This window comes from Malus sylvestris, chromosome 10, assembly GCF_916048215.2.
Source record: "Malus sylvestris chromosome 10, drMalSylv7.2, whole genome shotgun sequence".
Lineage (NCBI taxonomy): Eukaryota > Viridiplantae > Streptophyta > Magnoliopsida > Rosales > Rosaceae > Malus > Malus sylvestris.
The window spans coordinates 9,074,111-9,093,500 of record NC_062269.1 but is presented as its reverse complement, the minus strand read 5'-3'; the positions used below and the strand labels follow the sequence as shown (position 1 = coordinate 9,093,500).

The following is a 19,390-nucleotide window of genomic DNA, read 5'->3' as shown; positions in this document are numbered from 1 at the left end:
TGATTTAATCTCAGGTTGCCGTTTTCATTTCCGAAAGGATTTAGACGATTTTTTAATCGTATCTGTTCATTGTATATCTTGCAGTTAGTTTTCATCACATATTATTTGTGTTTAATTTTAAATAAAATTTTTAAAATAATTTCTAACCGCATGAAATACGATGAATGGACACTATTAAAGAATCTTCATAATTCTCACAAAGAGAATCCAGATAAGATAATCATTCATCATTTCCAGCCCACAAATAAGAGAATTTGCTTGCAAATTGGGATATTAGAGCACAATCATAATATATAACGTCGAATGATTAGTTTGGCTTGTTTAAATTATCTCTCAAACTAGTAAAATTAAATATTAGCACAAATTAAAATGAGGTTTGTGAACAACAAAGACCAGATAACATTCCACTTCTCATCTACACTAAGTCGGATTTTGCAGGGAAAAGCGAAGATACATGAAAATTGTCTTCCGTGACGAAGTCATGCTTTCCAATGAGTGGCATATAAAAATTTATAAGTTTTTCTTGACAATAAATTTAGGGAAATAGTATATATTTACTTCAAATTACCAACAAATTAGCAAATTGTATAACATAATGTTGCTTATTTAACCATGCATGGTCTATGATTATTAATTTGTAAAATTCAAAGTGAAAAAACTAATTTAGATTTGCAATACATTGCTTAGAAATAACACCGGTGATCATTTTAGTATTATTCGGAATAGAGTTTTCAACTGCGACTTAATTATAGAATATGTTGACCTAGCTGGTCTGGGTTTGGTTATTCTAAACTCCACCTCCCTCTTATTTTCTTTTGCATCAAAAGCTTCCGCCGCCGCTCCAGTAATATGTATACACGTTTTTCACATAAAAGAATCTCTTAAGGAAATAAAAAATTGTCATCTTTAGGATTTTAGAGCTTTGTTCGTCATCAATGACTGTTTGTTAAAGCACACGTGAACGAGTGACGTTATTAAACTCTGAATAATTAAAGATTAGTCAAATGGTCGTCGTTTTCGCAAATCTAGTCTCGCATGGTATGGTCAATATAAGATTTAAAGTTTTGTTTCCTGGTCAGGTACAATGTATTAATGTCCTTCTGATGGCCTTTGAAAGACCCGGGATGCAACTTGGCTTAGTGGTCACTGGTGGTCGGTGCCTTCGTTGTGAAGAAAACGAAAGAGTGGGGTGTGGTTACAAACTTTGAATGCGATTGAAAGTACAAGGTTACTTTGTTGTCCATGATATGTTGGGCATACCAAATTAACCCATTCAGTTGGCACATGATCGATTCAATTCCACTGTCAAGACAAAAGAATTTCATTTTCCTCTTTTTTCTTGGGCAGGAGCAGAAAGGAATTGAACTTCCATTTTCTTCTGTTTCTTTCCATCCCAATCGGTGCGATTGTTTTTTGGTTTGATCTTAACACCGTCTTGTGGTACTATCAATTTATTTTAAGTTAAACACAAATTTTATATTGGTACAATCGACGTTGAGGAGGGAAAAATGGAACACAAGATCTCGAATGCACACTTGAGCTATAAGCCTCTTGCAATACGTAGAAATATCTTAATACTATACCCGAAAGTATAACCTCGTTGTTCGACCATATTATAGTACCATGTAATAATTTTTCGTTTGGTGTTGGTGTTTCTGGATCGGAAATGTTTAAAGGCATTCATAAATAATTAATAAGAAATATTGTGTTCTTTTGTTTGGTGTTTCTGGATCGGAAATGTTAAGTTATACCCTCATTGCATCGTGATTCCTAAACACGACTATCAAGTCAGAAATACTGAATCATAATGAAAAGTTTAGTTAAAGGGATGACCTACTTCTTGAGTTCCTGGCATATAATTGAGATTTATTTAGTTTAAATAATTAAATATGTAGTAAAAATAAATAAATAAACATGTAATATCTAATCCCATTATACATCTAATCTAGTTGATTGTAATATTTAGAAGAGATTAACTTATATAAATTTTTAGCCACATATGCACCGCTTTGTAAGATCATCTTTATGTTTATGTTCTTCATTTTCATGATGATTCATGAGAAGCTTTCAAATTGTTGAGCCTCTACAATTATTCACATTGATACACCAGCAACAGATGATGGAGTGAGAGGTTGGATTGGCTAGCAGATCACTCACTTGAAATAATTAGGTTGGTTGAAATTATTAGGTTGGGCGGTGCAGATCAGCTAGGGCTTTCTCTTTTTCCTTGAGGGAAAATTCTTAGCATTCGCATTAGGGACACATAAGATAACCATAAAACTTCATTTTAATCCTTGCAAAAATGACTTTTAGATTAAAATCATGAGTAAAATCAAAATCTAATTTTAGTCCCTTGATACATTAATAACCTCATTTATTAATTATATTTTGATTCTTTTAATTATTTCTCTTTTTTCTTCCTAATTTTTTATGTATTAATTTTCACTTTCATTTCATTTATCATAATATATTTTGTTGTAAACATTTAGATAAAATAATTTTTGTTATAAAATGCATTTCGATGTACTTTTTCTTCTTCATTTAGGTACATTAAATTCTTTATAATATATTTCGGTGCATATATTTAGGTATACACATTTCGGTACATGCATTTCGATACAAACATTTAGGTACATGCATTTCGATATAATACATTTCGGTACACACATTTAGGTACATTAATATAATATAATACATTTGGGTGCATATATTTTGGTACTAACATTTAAATACAATAGTTCAATATAATACATTTAGATACATACATTTCGGTACATGCATTTCAATACATACATTTCGGTACATGCATTCAATATAATACATTTCGGTACTAACATTTAGGTACATTAATTGAGTCTTTCAAGTTTGAAGAAATAAAAAACTCTTTTTTGGTCAAAAAAATAAATTAAAATTTGTATGTTAATTGTCACATCCCAGTCTCGACTCCGCCGTAACACGATATTGTCCGCTTTTGGCTTACCATTCCCTCACGAATTTGTTTTTGGGAACTCAGACGAGAACTTCCCAGTGGGTCACCCATCCTAGGCTTGTGCTCACTCGAACTCGCTTCACTTCGGAGTTTCGATGGAATCCGAAGCCAGTGAGTTCCCAAAGGGCCTCGTGCTATAGGAAGGGGAGTATGTACATATAAGGCACATCACCCCCTATCCGTTAGTCGATATGGAATCATACATTAATAAATTTAAATATTTAATGGGAGACATTAAATAAAATGCACATTAATATTTTGAATTAAGGACACATCAAGGGATTATAATCAATATGTAATATAACATCAGGTTTATTTTAAATTTCAATCTTCTTGAAGAATTAAAGTTAAAAAAAAACCTTAATTTAATTTTACAAACCATGAGTGACACCTAACAACATTTCATGGCTACTCAGATTAGGTAGAAGTATTCGTGAAACAATCATGATACTCTTTCGAATCTTGATCATAGTTACATTGCAATTCGGTTATTCTTTCATCCATATCTCGATCAAGACCTATGTGATATGGAATAATGTCAAATTACATATAGGTATCTTTGATCACCATGATGCATCTCATGTTGAAGCAGTTCTTAGAAACATAGTTTGATCAACAAGTACCTTGCAGAGACATTTCTGAGATGGATCTTTAAGTGGCTTCGAGGGATATCTCCTTCTATTAACAATTACTAGAAGGTGATAGATATCTTATTTCACATGAACCCAAACAACACACTATCGACCCCTGCGAAGTGGTGAGGGAATTACATATAGGTATCTTTGATCACCATGATGCATCTCATGTTGAAGCAGTTCTTAGAAACATAGTTTGATCAACAAGTACCTTGCAGAGACATTTCTGAGATGGATCTTTAAGTGGCTTCGAGGGATATCTCCTTCTATTAACAATTACTAGAAGGTGATAGATATCTTATTTCACATGAACCCAAACAACACACTATCGACCCCTGCGAAGTGGTGAGGGCTTTGAGGTGAAGTTAAAGTTCATATTTATAAGCACAAGATAACCAATGATGCCTCAAGTCCAAAAAATATTTGCATACTACAACCGGATGCATTATAACTCTAACATGTGATAAGCATCCATATGTTTTATCTTCTTAGGCGGTCAGCGTTCAATGAAATTGTTCAATAGACAAGCACCAGTATATCCACGTGTCCAACACGTGTAACACGAGACCATGCTAACCTTAATGCGATATACACTAACATTTTCAGATAGTCAATGTCCAGTTGACTTTCCAAACTGCTAGGAACATTTTTTAAGGACTAAGTGACTATAGAATACAAGTCTCCCTTCCCTAACCTCATTTAGGACATTGTTCCCAGATCTTAAATCCAATGAACTCATTCATATAATATCTCTTTAATATACAGCCAAACTTATGAATGACTTAATCTGCCCTGTTATTATTTAACTAAAATGAGGTTGTTACATAATAATATTATTACAAATTTGACTTTTAGGATACAACTTCAACAATCTCCCACTTGCTCTAAAGCCAATGATCACAATGACGCACACCAAAACTATTTAGGTGTCAATCAAGGTGCTTCTATGTCATTGCATTAGTGACTAGGTTCGCTATGTTTTCTCTAGCGTTAACTCTTTAATGTTAACTACATTGTAGTGTTTGGGAATTGAAAGGAAAATCAAGAACAACGGATGAAGAGAAGGATGAACACAGAGATATTAGAGAGAGAGAGTTTAGAGAGAGAAATAGAATTTGTATTAACTAATCAAATGAAGATTACACATACTGTTTATATAGAAATCCTAACCACTTTAACCAAATACTAACTACCTAACTATATTACTAACTGTATTACATTTTTACCCTTAATACTCCCCCTCAATCTCAACTGGGTTAACCCAGTTTGAGATTGGAAGAACAAAACCAGTAAACATAACACATAGTTGAATCATCTGCAACCTTGTAATCCCACTTCATCCACCTCAGATTCATTTCAGTATGCATTCAACCCGTCTCCAATTTCATCAACTCATTCAACTTGAGCCGGACAAAGAAATCTTCATTGCTTTGTCACTTGCAATTTGGAGTCGTGTATGATAGTGTGAAGTTGTTGATCTTTCTTCATTCTTCAATCGTGACATCTTTCCTCTGCCTTCTAATAGGATCTACACTGCAAGCCAAATAGAAATGTACACCGTACAATCACAAAAAAAAAAAAAAAAAAAAAAGCAAGAACCACAACCCTCTTCGGCAATCGGCCTTCAATGAAGAAAGGGAACAAGAACTGCACTCCGGCAATCGGCCTTAATGGAGTTGCACACAATAACAACAAACAAAACTTTTCAAGAACGTTACTCCGGCTATCGGCCTTTAAGGAGTAACACACAATAGCTGAACAAGAACTTTTCACTCCGGCTATCGGCCTTATGGAGGAAACAATTTGCATTCAACACACTTTTGGCAATCGGCCTTCAAGTGCACAAATCAAACAACATAAAGGAATGGCTATCGACCTTTGACACTTCCGAAATTACCAAGAAAATTCTCACTGAGACATTATCACAAACAGTTGATATGCTGGAAAGAAAACCAGTAATCGAAAACAAAACCTGAGAACTTGAATCTTGAAAACCCAGAAAACGCATTCGAACATCCAAGCTTGTACAAAAACTCTCTTCTTTAAACCAGGAAGCTCTGGGAAAACCCAACCGTGGCTGTGCCGTTGGCAGATGACGGTGGGGATGAAGACCCACAAAACGGATCTGGAATGGGAATCCGAGTCGGTGTCGAAGAACCAGTCGTCGATTCCAAAAATGATGAGGAACCCATCGTCGAGTGATCTCATTGAGGCACTCGTTCAGGACCTTCTTGTTGATTACAGTCGTATTGTTCATCTGCTGGAGAGCGGAAGCATCGAAGGGCTTGACGGAAAATTCAAGAAAATCTGAAGAAACTAATGAGAAAAGAAGTAAAACTAGAAATAGACGAAACTAATGAGAAGTGGAACCACCAGAATCCATGGCGTGAGCCTGATGGCTCTGATACCATGTTAACTACATTGTAGTGTTTGGGAATTGAAAGGAAAATCAAGAACAACGGATGAAGAGAAGGATGAACACAGAGATATTAGAGAGAGAGAGTTTAGAGAGAGAAATAGAATTTGTATTAACTAATCAAATGAAGATTACACATACTGTTTATATAGAAATCCTAACCACTTTAACCAAATACTAACTACCTAACTATATTACTAACTGTATTACATTTTTACCCTTAATATTTAAAACTTGAATCTTCTTCTTTTTCACATACTCTCTAATAGTATGATAGTGCTTTTCGATTTTTGTTTGGACGATTCATACAACCATAGTTTATTTGTTTGAGCTAATATATCATTGTAACCACCTAATTATGACATATATCCATTATCATAACCGCAAACATTAATTACCCGTATATTTTTTTGTCAAAGATTACCCATATATATATATATATATATATATATATATAGATCTATATTCATAACCATCAAATTAACCACTAAGAAATGAATTTCTCATTGGTTAGCGGGTTATACTATTTTTCACACAATAATAGTTTATGATCATTAATGAAAAAAATGGTTGATCACATGATGTCAAGAAACATAAAAGAGAATTTAGGTTAAGATCAATACAAGTTTTACTAATTAGAAAGACAAGATACAATTTTGTTTAGGCTAGTCAATGGCTATTTTTTTGTTGTCCCTGTGCTGGGACAATTCTTTTATTGTGACTTTTGTTGTGAAAAGGTTGTTTATTAAATACACTTTGGGAGCCAAATTCATGTTGGTATAATTGACAATAGGGATGAAGTCATAAATTTCTTCTAGTGGGGGCAACTAAAAACAACTAAGAAAACCTTATTATAATATGGTTATACGCAATATGATATTAAGGATGGTTTCAAATGACGATGTATCACAATTCCAATGTTACAAAAATTTCAATATAGTAGTGGAAAATGGCAAAGTGATGAGAAAAATATAAGTATATGATAGGCGGGAGAGGGTTTTTTTGGTTTGAATGTCATAACAAGAGCACTATTGCTCATATAATATTTGATATGGAGTATAAGTAGAATGAATGCATGTTAGATATTAGATACATATATTTTCTTCAAAGATAACCCGTGTACATTATATAATTGTAGTTTACAACTAAACAAACAAATTACTTGAGTGGAGGCATTTGCCCCCAATGAGCCTTCATTTGCTCTGTCCATGATTGACGACATGGATGCTTTCTCCTAAAACAAATCACAAAAGATAAATATTGGCAAATGACAATTTAAGTTGACATGGCAAATCATATAAAATAATGAAACAACAAAAAAATATTATCTTTTGTAGGGTAGAAAGCGCTATTTGTCGATGCTTGAGGCATGTAATCATTATCCTTAAGAGTATATTTCACCCTCAAACACAATGTCTCGGTGTATCATGTTAATAGCATCCTACCCTCCAAGATACAACGACACGGTCTTCGTATACGTACACTCGCAATACTTGGATCTATGAACAACTTGATTCTTTCTTTTGCTATAAAAGTGAAAAATGAAAATGGAGGATGGAAGATAGAGAGAAGTCACCACCACCACCACCACCAAAGGATATAAAGAAAACCTAAGTTTTTATGTGAAAATTGACATTAGGACATTAAATTCATATATGAGTTAGTTACCTTAAATTATTATCTTGACCATGTGAAAATATTGTCACATTCAATAGAAATGGAGGTACTGCGAATTTGAATGAAAAAAAGCGGATTGCAAAGGGACTTAATTAGGTTTTATAACTTTATTGTTGAAGAGGAAGGCAAAATATGATACCACTACAAGAAAAATGAGCACTGCACACAATAAATTATTTGTGCCCTTTGAGGCCAAAGAGCACCAACAATTGTGCTCATAGACCAATAGCAACAATGCAGCTACTATCTTTGTCTGTGCCCTCTATGGGTGACACCATTGCCAAAAGGGCACAATTCACTGTTTGGTGCTGAAAGAGGCAGACACAAATGGACCATTATTTATGCATGTTTCTGACAACTTTATCAGAAGACTTTTTCCAACCATATTGACACTTATATTATAATTGTGCCAACATGAATTAAATATAAAAAAAATCAAAATTAAAAATGCTGAAACTGAATTGAGGAAATGCAAAAATTTAAATTTTCATAAAATGAAAACAACCTACAACCATGAAACCTACTTTCACTTTCCCAATCTCACAAACATATATTATAATGTTACATATTTTATCTCTAATACAAAAAGACTTGAAAACAAACATTTTCAGAAAGATGCATCTTCCCTAACAAGCCTTTCACTTCATCAAACCTTTGATGCTCAAGAAACAAATTAATGAAGATAACATGTGCAATATTTGAAGCTCTCACAAAAGTCATGAATAAATATCAAATTCAAAGATAAAGAAAAACCACACAATTTACAAGAGGAAAGAAAATGAAGGGATAAAGTAAGAAATACCCGTGGGATGACTCTTATTTGCTTCAGGGGCCTTTCCACGACTTGCTTAAAGATGATTCTTATATCACAACCCAACCCTCCAAAACAGCCAACAATGGAAGCAGAAGATTAATAATGAAAGTATACAAGCGCTCCTCATAAAAAAATAAGTTTACAAGTGTTCAAGATAAAAAAAACAAACAAATAAAGCAGCTTATACAACTAACAAGATGGGAAACTACCACATATTTCCAGTGATGTTCAACGACCAAAACTTTCAAACAAAAAACTTAAAAATGCATTACTACGTTGTTCAGTTCCATAAGACCTTGCATAAGGTTACATGGCTAATTGCTCAAGGTTCAAATTCGTCATAGATAAATCTTGTCATCTTCGTTTTGACTTTATATTACCACGTGTATGATATGATCTACAAAAAGTTCATATGTTTCGAAGTAAATTCTCCAAGTTTCCATAAAAAATACTCAAACAGTGCACTGATCTTTCTCAACATCTCAGCTTCACTTGTTGACTCACTAACAATCATAAAATCTAGCATAATTAAACAAAGAGACAGACCACTAACGGTCTGAAAATTGGTAAAGTACTAAAAAAATACTAGATCAAGGAACATCAACAGAACTGGTTGAAAGAAAATAATCAACAACAAAAATGAAAATTCTGTTATTGCTGAAAGACAAACGTGAACCACAACTATTCCCATTGAAAACCAAAGCAAGAAAAGAGCCTATCAAATCCAGAATAAAATAAATAAAAAAACCCCATTGTCATATAAACATAACACAAAGCATTTTACACATTTTTCACCAGCTGAACAATTCTCCACTGGCAAAGAGAAAGTTAAAACACCCAAATAACAGATCACAACCTTTTCTTTTTTTATGAAAAGTCTTAGTTTTTAACAGTGTTACTAATACCTCTCCAAGAAGAACTTTGAACTTCGAAGCCACAACATGAACTCCCAAATCTAATTTGACAACATATTAAATCACAGTTCTTAAACAGAAGCCCCAAATTCAACGCCGAAATTTAAAACAGAATAGACTTGAAATTAAGTCTTACTATATCCCAGTTCCTATATTAGAAACAAATGAGCTAAAAGCTAAAAAACAAAAACAATCAGATGAATAAACACAATACCCGAAAATATGACTTATTTGGAAGTGGAATGGGTGATTATAATGAAAAAAATGAAGAGCCTTGCCACTATATTGAAGTCTAAGAGGAAGAGAGGAGTGAGAAGTTGTCCTCCCTGTAACTCTGTCGTCATCCAGCAGCTCATCTGGACTGGAGAAATGGGTCTTCCAATTCCCAGCATTAATACCAATGCATACAAAATCAAAATATGCTAGAAACTGACAACATATAAACCCCAAATTCATAAACCCATGACTTATTCCATCAACAACTCCAAAAACCCACCAATCATTTCATACAAATTTTCAACGCAATCAATCATTTCATGCTTGATCTTAGTGACTAGGCTAACAGACTACAATATTCATCGGGTACACATGGATTATATAGCCATCACTCATCAGAAACCAAGACAAATATAGTCGAATGCAAAACCATTCCCACAGGATGGACTACCAATACTCCATTCGTTATTTTTGTGGTTTGCTTTTTTTTTTTTAATTCACACTAGCAAATCTTATAAGGATATCTTATAAAAAAAATTACAAATTATTGAATCTAGGATCAACAGAAGCAATTTACAACATTTCAGATATGGGATACAATAGTAATTGACATCTATAATGGAATTAAAATTTGAAATCTAGAATTGATCCCAAAACTAAAATTTCTATTTTGGAAAAGCACTTACATTAGAGGACAACCCATGAGGAGAGGATCCTTTTTACCTCTTAGGTCGAGGTCCAATTCCCGCAGGCTTGGCCATAAATTGGCCGAAAAACCCGCGGTCATTGTTTCTTAGATATGAAATTGAGAAAATTTGGTTACGAATTTGTAGAAACAAACTTAGGGGTTGGAAAGAGGACTGGAAAATGATTCTGGAGGTATAATTTGGCGGCCGTTGGTGATTAGTGGACGGCGGTGCTGTTGCATGAAAGAGAAGAGGAAGAGAGAGGATACGAGAGGGAGGAAGATGATTGAGGAGGAAATGGAGGATAGTTTAAGTGAGGTTGTGGTTGACAAGGAGAGCCTGGGGTTGGTGAGAGGCTTGGGTTGATTGGGAAAGGGAGAGATAGAGGAAAGGCGGGAGGAATTGAGAGGAAATGCTAAGGTTGAAAAGGAAGGGAAAAAGAGAAAGAGGATAGGCGGAATGAAGGAATTGAGAAGAGTGAGGAGTGAAGATTGACAAGAGAGAGAGAGTGGTAATTATTATTTTTTTTTTTGGGTCTAAAGAGAGTGGTATTCTTATTTTATTTAAAACAAAGGGCACGAAAATATTATTGTGTCAGTTTGAAATTAATAAACAATCTTATTATTGTGGAATAGGAAAAAGTAAATATGTAGAGGACACAAAGAACATACTTTTTATTTAAATATATTAAATTAGAGGGCACGAAAACTGCTAGCGTGTCTTTGTAAATTAATATCAAATTTTCATTTCGGACATTAAAGGGACACGTGAAAGCTAGATGGACATTTGGGCACAAAAGTCTCGATTTCGTGCCCAATAATGTGTTTGTGTCAACTTTTTTTTTATATTTGTGCACAATACTTGGTGCCTTTTATAAAATGTGCACTGTTCCACCTTATTTGTGTTTAAAGGGACACAAACTCCTCATCCGTGTCCTCAATTTCATATCCATAGCCCATTTTTCTTGTAGTGTACTTGTCTTTTTTGTCTGACCCTTTCTATGCTTTTTTGGTTTTTTTTTTTTTTTTTTTTTGTTTTTTGTTTTTTGTTTTTTTGCTAATTGTTATTGGATGTTAACTAGAAAAGAATACATACATAAATGCACTTGGACTAGATGAGGGGTTAATTACACTAACACCCCCTCAGGTTTATTGTGTTTTCACAAAATCTTTCACATTTGAAACATAATACTAACACCCCTTGAGGTTTTAGTTCACTTTCACCTAACCCTTTAGCACAAATTTGCCCTCATTATTAATTATTCTTTTTAAAAAATGAAAAATCCTTTGAATAAATAGAATAAAAATCTTACATTAAACAATAAAAAGAAAATTAAAGAAATATCGTTATCTTTCTTCCTCTACCAGGGACTTGAATCTTCTCCGGAATACGGCATAAAAAAGTTCAAGGTTTCCAACAATAACTTGCATCTCGTGAGGAAGATTCTTGGGAATTAGGTGGTTTTTATACTTTTTATGGTGGAAAGTGAGGCTAAGCTTGTGGATATCCTGATTGATCGAAAAATCGAGACGAAGGAGCAACTTCTTGTGATGACTGCTAGGGAGGAGGTGAAACATGTGAAGAATTTTCATTATGTTGTGGTGAATGCGGAGGGGAGGCCCTAAACCCTATATTGATGGATTTTTCTCGACAATTTACAGGGCGCTGTTAAGAAAACATGCAATGCGGTGTTGAGGATTCGACTTTGCAATTCTAGAATGCGCCATAATGCATTCAATTAAATTGATTAAAAGTTTATCTAATCTATTTTTAAGCTCCAAAATTTTAATTGGATTATTGTTTTTATGCATAAAAAAAGATGTTTGCTTTTGGTAGCATGTCAAAGTGGTTTAGATAGTGTAAAGTCCCTCTCTACTCAAACTTTCCTGGTATTCTCTTGGTTTACGGCTAAGCCTTTTTGGTGCTGTATATGTATTCGAAATCTCGTGCAAAACTAATATTCTTGTATGTTGTTATTCATTTTTCATCTCAAATAATGAATCAAGCCTCCAGCTTCCATCAAATTCTAATTTTAGTCAAACCCTAAGCCAACTTTGTAGTCAGCAAACAAACTCCTAATTAAACCAAGTCTTACAACGGATATTTTGGCTTCCTCGTTTTCAAATCACAACTTTCACCCAAGCATTTGAGATGTATGTTTTATTAACGGAAGACTAACAAAAATTTAGATTTGGACAATAATTGATAACTGAAGACCCGTTTCTATTTACCAACTTTTTTACCACGAGGGGTATTGTCCTACCCAGCAAGACTAATGGTCGAGATGAAAACTTTCTCATGAGATGCGAAATTTGTTGTGGTAATTAGGTTAGGTTAGGTTAGGTTAGGTTTGTTCTTGCTCTCAGTTGATTTTTGCTGTTTTGTAACATAAATTAAAGTTATGAAATAGAACCCAAATCAACGTTGAGCTACCTGCAGTTGGAGAAGGATAGGAAATGGAGTAAGCAAAAATTCATACCATTTATGCAGTGGTAGAGAAGACGACTTTCTAAAGAGTTGCAAAATTTGTTGTTTAGGTTAGGTGTGTTCTTGCTTAATATTATGGCAACATCAAGCTTAATAACTCAAACTTGGGTAGGAATATGACATCTACTATTCTGCACTGGGATATGCAAGGAATGTAGTGGCTTACATAAACAAGAAGCAGAAATACAAATTGGTATATATGCACATTCATTTGTGTATTTTGAATGAATCAAATATAAATAATTCGAGCAACTCACTATCTGTTATTGATTCATTATTGCCGACTCAAGCCCAAATAAAGAAGCAGTTCAGTGTGTTTCCGCAAAGCTTCAAGTTGACATTTTCAGCCGTTTGTTTTAGGTTCCTTATTAGACTAAAAACAACACTAGTGGCTTAACTATAAGAAAATCGGAGATTATATCTTAGGGGTTATAAACCATCAAGCAAGGAAAGGAGGTCGAGTTACAAAAATTGATTAACCTTTTTACTTATCTTCACTGGTGAATGAAGGATCAAAAGGGTATGTGGGAATGTGGATTGGTCGGATGACAACACAAATGCTGGAGATGTGGCTTAAATTGCCGGTAAAAAAATCGGAGATTATATTTGAGAGGCTTTAAACCCTCAAGCAAGGGGAGGAGGTCGAGTTACAAATATTGATTAACCTTTTTATTTTTCCTTACTTAGGGATGGTTTCGGTTCGGTAACCTAACCAAAATGGTCTTACCGAAAACTAAACCGAACATTTCGGGAGGGGTTAAAAAAACTGAATCCAAACTGATTATTTTGGTATACCAAAATTCAATAAATCGAAATATTTTCCATTTTTCGGCCCATTTGTTTTAGCCCAATTGTTTTGCCTACTGAATTTATGTTGCTTTTTAGCCCAATTTTGTTGGGCTTTGAAATCTTTCCAATTTTTTTTAAATTTTTTTGTCAATCCACGTACAAAATTCTACAACCTTAATTTTGACAATTTTTATGAACTTTGCCATTTTGCTATTGGCACAATTTTGAGTTTCATTATCATTAGAAATTCAGGATACTAAATTACTACACTAGTTACTAGTAGTTAACACCTACTACTAATGTATCACGAGCAAACTACTCAATTACATGCAACCAAAACCTAAAAATAAGCTCTATTTTAGTTAGGGGCTTAAAGCCTTACAATAAAAAATGAAATAAATAAGTTACAAACTTAGTCATGACAACGAAAAAATGATGTGGTCATGGTGAGATGGTAGCGATAATGTCAGTTGTGGCAATGATGAGACGGTGGAGGTGATAGTGGCCATGGTGGTGAGGGTGCTGAGAATATAGAATATGGTAGTCGTGACGACGGTGGTGGAGGTTGTGGTGTCAAAGATGGTAGCGGTGGTGGAGAGACAGTGAAGAATGTTATGGTGTTGATAACGCCGATAGTGGATGACGTTATTTTATTTTATTTTTATTAAAACTCTAATTTTGTTTTGTAATGTATTCTTCATTTTTTATTATTTTGAAGATTGTTATTGGAAAATAGAAGAAACATTAATTTGATATCTACAGAACCTAGTCTAAATATTGTTCTATGCGTTTTTCATTTTTTAAGTTTGTTTTTATAAAACAGTATGCTTAACACATATTTTACTCGTTTTTATCTTCAAATAGAAAAACCCGTTTTGCAAAATACTAACGAACAGTCCCTGAACCATTGCCATACAAGTAAAACTAACTCTTCATCCAATTGATAAAATTAGGCAATGTGAAAAACGAAATTTGAAGAATGAGTAGAAAATAAAGTGAGACAGAATAAAATCTACAACTACTTTTAAAGAAAAATAAAAATAAATAGATGTGTAGCATAGTAAAAGAAAAAAGAAAAGAAAAAAGAAAATAAAAAGTAAAATAAATAAAATAAAATCAAAGCGCTTTCTTTCTCTCTCGCTTATTCTTTTGCTTCGTTTCATCGTCCAAATTTCGTTGCCTGAGCTCCTGAACCCGTAAGTTGCTCGATTCAAAGTTTTTCCTTGTTGGGTTTCTTCTCCTTTGTTCAATTTGCTTGCTTTAATTGAACTGGAATATGATCAGAAAATCTTAATTTTGGGGGTGTCTTATAATTGCATTGCTACTTACTTTCAATGGGGTTTCTTCTCCTGATCAGATCTGGCTATACTCACTTTCAATTCTTGTTTTTATTCTTGTTTCTTGGGAGTTTTAATTTGGAAGCTAATTTAGGTTATTATTTGTGGATTTTTCTGTAAGTTTTAATTTATTTATTTTTTGAATTCTATTTACTTTTTGTTGTTCCAGTTAATGGACTGATTTGCTTGTGTTTTGTTGGTCTGATAGGGTTGTGATCTAAGAAACATGGTGAAGGACACTGCTTACTACGAAGTACTGGATGTCAATGTCGACGCCTCTTATGCTGAGATTAAAAAGGCTTACTATATCAAGGTAATTCACTTTCTTGATTTCTCTTGCTGAAGCAATCTTAACCGCGAACAATAATAATTTTGTTTTCCCCGATTCAGAGTTTCAAAAGTTTGTAGTTGCTTTTGAGTAGTTATAACTGCCGATTTAAGTTAGTGCATTTTTTGAATTCAGCCTCTCCATAAATGGGGGTAAGGCTAGCCGACATTCACCTCTCCCAGACCCTGCGTAAAGCGGGAGCCTTGTGCACTGGGTACGAGCTTTTTAGTAGCATGGTTTGGTTCGGTTCACACAATTTTTATAGGTATCTGGCTTGTAATATATACTCTTATGTTTATTTATTCTAAATTCTCTACGAAAGTTCGCCATTTCCAGGAATTATCGGGCTTTTAAAGCCTCAAAATTATTGTTTTTCCAAAGCTTTAATCACATCACAGAACTGATTCTTACGCAGCATTGATTCATTTATTAGTTATGCCTCCACATCATTATGCACTGTGCTTTTGCTATTGCTACCTTGACTGCCTTCTCATGTTTAAAGTATTTCGATTTTCTTCTTGTTATAATTGTATACCCAGATTTTATTTTATGTTTAGGGTAGAGACATCTACTCAATTATAATATGGGGTTTATGTGTTGTTTCTAGGCAAGGCGTGTTCACCCTGATAAAAATCCTGGAGATCCAAAGGCTGCCGAAAATTTCCAGGTAAGCTAACTAAGAATCTGAGCTATTAAATTTCATTTTCTATTGACAACCGAAACTTGTGATTGAAATTTCATATGCATAACCATCACTATACTTGTGTTCATTGTGTTGAACTTATAATATCGATGTGTTTTTTCTGGGAAAGTTTTAAGATGCATTATTGAAAAACCCAAAACTCAAGACTTATAGAATTATATTGTAATTTGATGTTAACTTGAATTAGGAAAGTACGCTTTGGGCTACCTGCCCTGAATGTATATGTACATTTCCTCCCCAAGCCAGTTGTATATTCATGTAAAAAGTACAGGAAAATGTTTCATTTCGCATCTAATGTTGCGTTCTTATTTATTACTTTTAAGTTTTCTTGTCATATTGGGTCTTAATTTCCTGGTTATTGTATTTTCTTTAAGGCACTGGGCGAGGCTTATCAGGTTTTAAGTGATCCAGAGAAGCGTGAAGCATATGACAAGCACGGAAAGGCAGGCATACCACAGTAAGTTTTTACAAACTAGGGAATATAATAACCATTTAAATATTTTATCATTAAAACAATAATCACTAATGATATTATGCCATTTTGTAATTTCCTGGAAAGAGTTGTAATGCATTTCTAAACATTTCCTGCAATTAGTCTCCATGATATTAAGTTGTGCCTAAACGAAGTTTTTCTAATTTGGAGATGATGTTTATTCTCCAGTTGTAACAATTAGTAAAGTGTTGAAATGATTCGTGAATGAGATGCACGATACCAACAGGCTCTCATTCTGTCTCAAGGATAACATGTTGGAAATACTTATATCTGCAATTATGTTTTTTCTTTCCAGGGATTCCATGGTAGACCCTGCAGCTGTGTTTGGGATGCTTTTTGGGAGCGAATTCTTCGAAGATTATGTTGGTCAACTTGCTTTAGCTTCTTTGTCATCTGTTGAAATTGAAGAAGAGACACAGGACCCTCAAGTCCGTAGGCAGAAAGTCACGGAGAAAATGAGGGTATGTATTTTACACTGGCATTATTAAGATATTGGGTTTTCAGTATGCATAATTATATCCTCTACCTCTTTTTTATTTTATTTTTTTGGTTGTGTAGACCTTGCAGAAGGAAAGGGAAGTAAAGCTCATAACTATTCTGAAAGATCACCTTCAACCATTTGTTGATGGTCGTAATGATGAGTTTGTAAAATGGGCAAATTCAGAAGCACGACGCCTCTCGTCAGCAGGTATACCCTTTTCGTTGTCTCCCCCCAAAAGTGACAATATTGTTTTCCTAAAAGGTTTTAAAAATCTGTATTATGACATTGTACCTGATCATTTGCCTTTAAAAAAAAATTGCTTCATTCAGCTGGCACTATAAAGCTGCATTTAACTTTCGATAAGCAATTGCCTAAAGGAAATGAAAGCTTAATTCTCTCTTCCAACAAAACTCACCAAATGACCTGCTTGCTTCTGAATATAAATAAATGAGCTGGAGAAATGTTGCATTTTCACCAATTGTATGGTTTCAATGTACACTTTAAAACGCTCTAGCAAATTAGGAAAAGAACTCCGACAACTATAACTTTTATACAAAAACTCTTCAAGAGATCAATTGGGGAATAAAAACTCTTGTCTAACCACTTGTCATGATGTAATTGATTTTTGGTTGTAAAGTTTCTTTGATGCCCTCCTCTGATTACAAAGTAAGTTGGTTTTTTCCCTAAGTATTGAGTTTGAAGTTTTTTTTTCACGAAATTGGAATGTTATCAAGGGCTTACATGTGAAAAGCCCTTAAAAAATTTCAATGATATTCCACCAATTGTATTGGTTTTGATGTATACTTTAAAACTTTACAGTGCTTACTAAATGAAACCTTAATTTTGCTTCTTGCTTGCTGCAATTAGCCCTGAGCCATAATTGATTTTCTTTTTATTAGCCTTTGGTGAGGCTATGCTGCATACGATTGGTTATATTTACACAAGGCAAGCTGCAAAAGAAATTGGAAGAGACAAACGATACATGAAGGTACCATTTTTAGCAGAATGGGTGCGAGATAAAGGACACCAGATAAAATCACAAGTATCAGCAGCTTCAGGTACACATTTGCTATCAAGTAGTTCTTTGGTGAAGCACTGGCTGTATATCCTTCAGTGTAAAAATTTGTTATGGTCCGGGAAAACTGATTATTATCTTGATCTGTGCAGGTGCTGTAGCTTTAATTCAACTACAGGAAGATCTGAAGAAGTTGAACCAAGGTGAAAACAAGGAAGAGACCTTAATGAAAGCCATTGAAGAGAGGAAGGATCAAGTGCTTAATTCTCTATGGCAAATTAATGTTGTTGATATTGAGTCAACCTTATCTCGTGTCTGCCAAGCAGTGAGTTCCAGTTTTTCCTTTCTTAAGCCTAATAATAGTAATTCATCCGGAAAGCTATTACTTTGCGGTATTAGGTAAATACAATTGAGGTAGCCTCTAGTAGAATTTGAAGAAATCATTAAAAATTGCGTTCTATTCTTCAGGTACTTAAGGACCCCACTGTGTCCAGGGATGTTCTGAGGGATCGGGCTAAAGCATTGAAAAAGTTAGGAACAGTCTTCCAAGTAAGCGTTTCTTTTCCTTGAATTGTAGCAATATGTCCTTCCAGGACCCGAATTTTTCTTTTAGTCGGGATGTAAAATTTTCGAACTCAGTAATTTTTATTGACAAATGAATATTCTACAATCTCATATTTCCATTATTTTTCAGGGTGCAAAAGCTGCTTACAGTAGAGAGAACAGTCTCCGCCATGAAAACGACACCAAAATAGATTCTGCATCATCATCGTAATTGCCTCATATATACAAAAAGCAATTCCATCTTCATTGTGATGTACGTGGGCATATTTAAGGTGATAGGGTTTTATAGCGTATGTTTCCGCTTGATTTGATTAGTTTAGTGTGCCACCCTTGACTTGAATCAACCTTTGCTTGCTTCTGTTGTATTTAATTGTGTTTCTTTTGTATGTACATGAATGAGCTATATAAATAACAATTAGTGTTTTCAAGTCTGGAAATCTTTTTGTTGAGCTCCATAGCCTTAAAATCAGGTGAATGTTGGTGCAGGATTGGCCACATTTTTGCCTGTTTGAGAAACATTTGTATTCAATGCAGCCTCGATGTACTATAAAACCAAGATTGGGGTTGTCCGCTAAGAATTCAAAAAATCTAATAAAACAAAGAATGAATCAATGAAATGTTGCTTGATCTTTAGTAGAATGAATTGTTTTTCTCACCCAAAAAGATCTAAATGTACTTTTAAGTAATTGCCCTATAGACCCTATACTTGTTCCTGAAGTAGAAAATGTTCAATTTGTTTTGAATAGCAAAAAAATGTTATATAATTCTAGGAATATTTAAAGAACAAATTGTTGTAGGCCTATTTGACCGAGCTAGTTTAAGGGAATAGAGAGAGAGAGAGAGAGA

At 34.0% G+C, this 19,390-nt stretch overlaps 1 protein-coding gene across 1 annotated transcript; it reads left to right on the top strand.

The window, feature by feature from the left end:
* The first annotated feature begins 14,664 nt into the window (after positions 1 to 14,664).
* LOC126585103 (chaperone protein dnaJ 10) lies at positions 14,665 to 18,981 on the top strand. The gene is made up of 10 exons (XM_050249496.1): positions 14,665 to 14,819; positions 15,169 to 15,273; positions 15,896 to 15,955; positions 16,366 to 16,448; positions 16,780 to 16,945; positions 17,043 to 17,172; positions 17,865 to 18,023; positions 18,133 to 18,305; positions 18,449 to 18,529; positions 18,675 to 18,981. The coding sequence occupies exons 2-10, from the start codon at positions 15,187 to 15,189 to the stop codon at positions 18,753 to 18,755; spliced, it is 1,020 nt and encodes a 339-aa protein (XP_050105453.1). The 5' UTR covers positions 14,665 to 14,819; positions 15,169 to 15,186; the 3' UTR covers positions 18,756 to 18,981.
* The last annotated feature ends 409 nt before the right edge of the window (positions 18,982 to 19,390 follow it).

Bases quoted from the DNA above. Each gene is read 5' to 3' on its own strand.
- LOC126585103 (XM_050249496.1), top strand. From the start codon at position 15,187: ATGGTGAAGGACACTGCTTACTACGAAGTACTGGATGTCAATGTCGAC. The intron at 15,274-15,895 runs GTAATTCACTTT...TGTTGTTTCTAG, and splicing joins AAAAGGCTTACTATATCAAG to GCAAGGCGTGTTCACCCTGA. The intron at 15,956-16,365 runs GTAAGCTAACTA...ATTTTCTTTAAG, and splicing joins AGGCTGCCGAAAATTTCCAG to GCACTGGGCGAGGCTTATCA.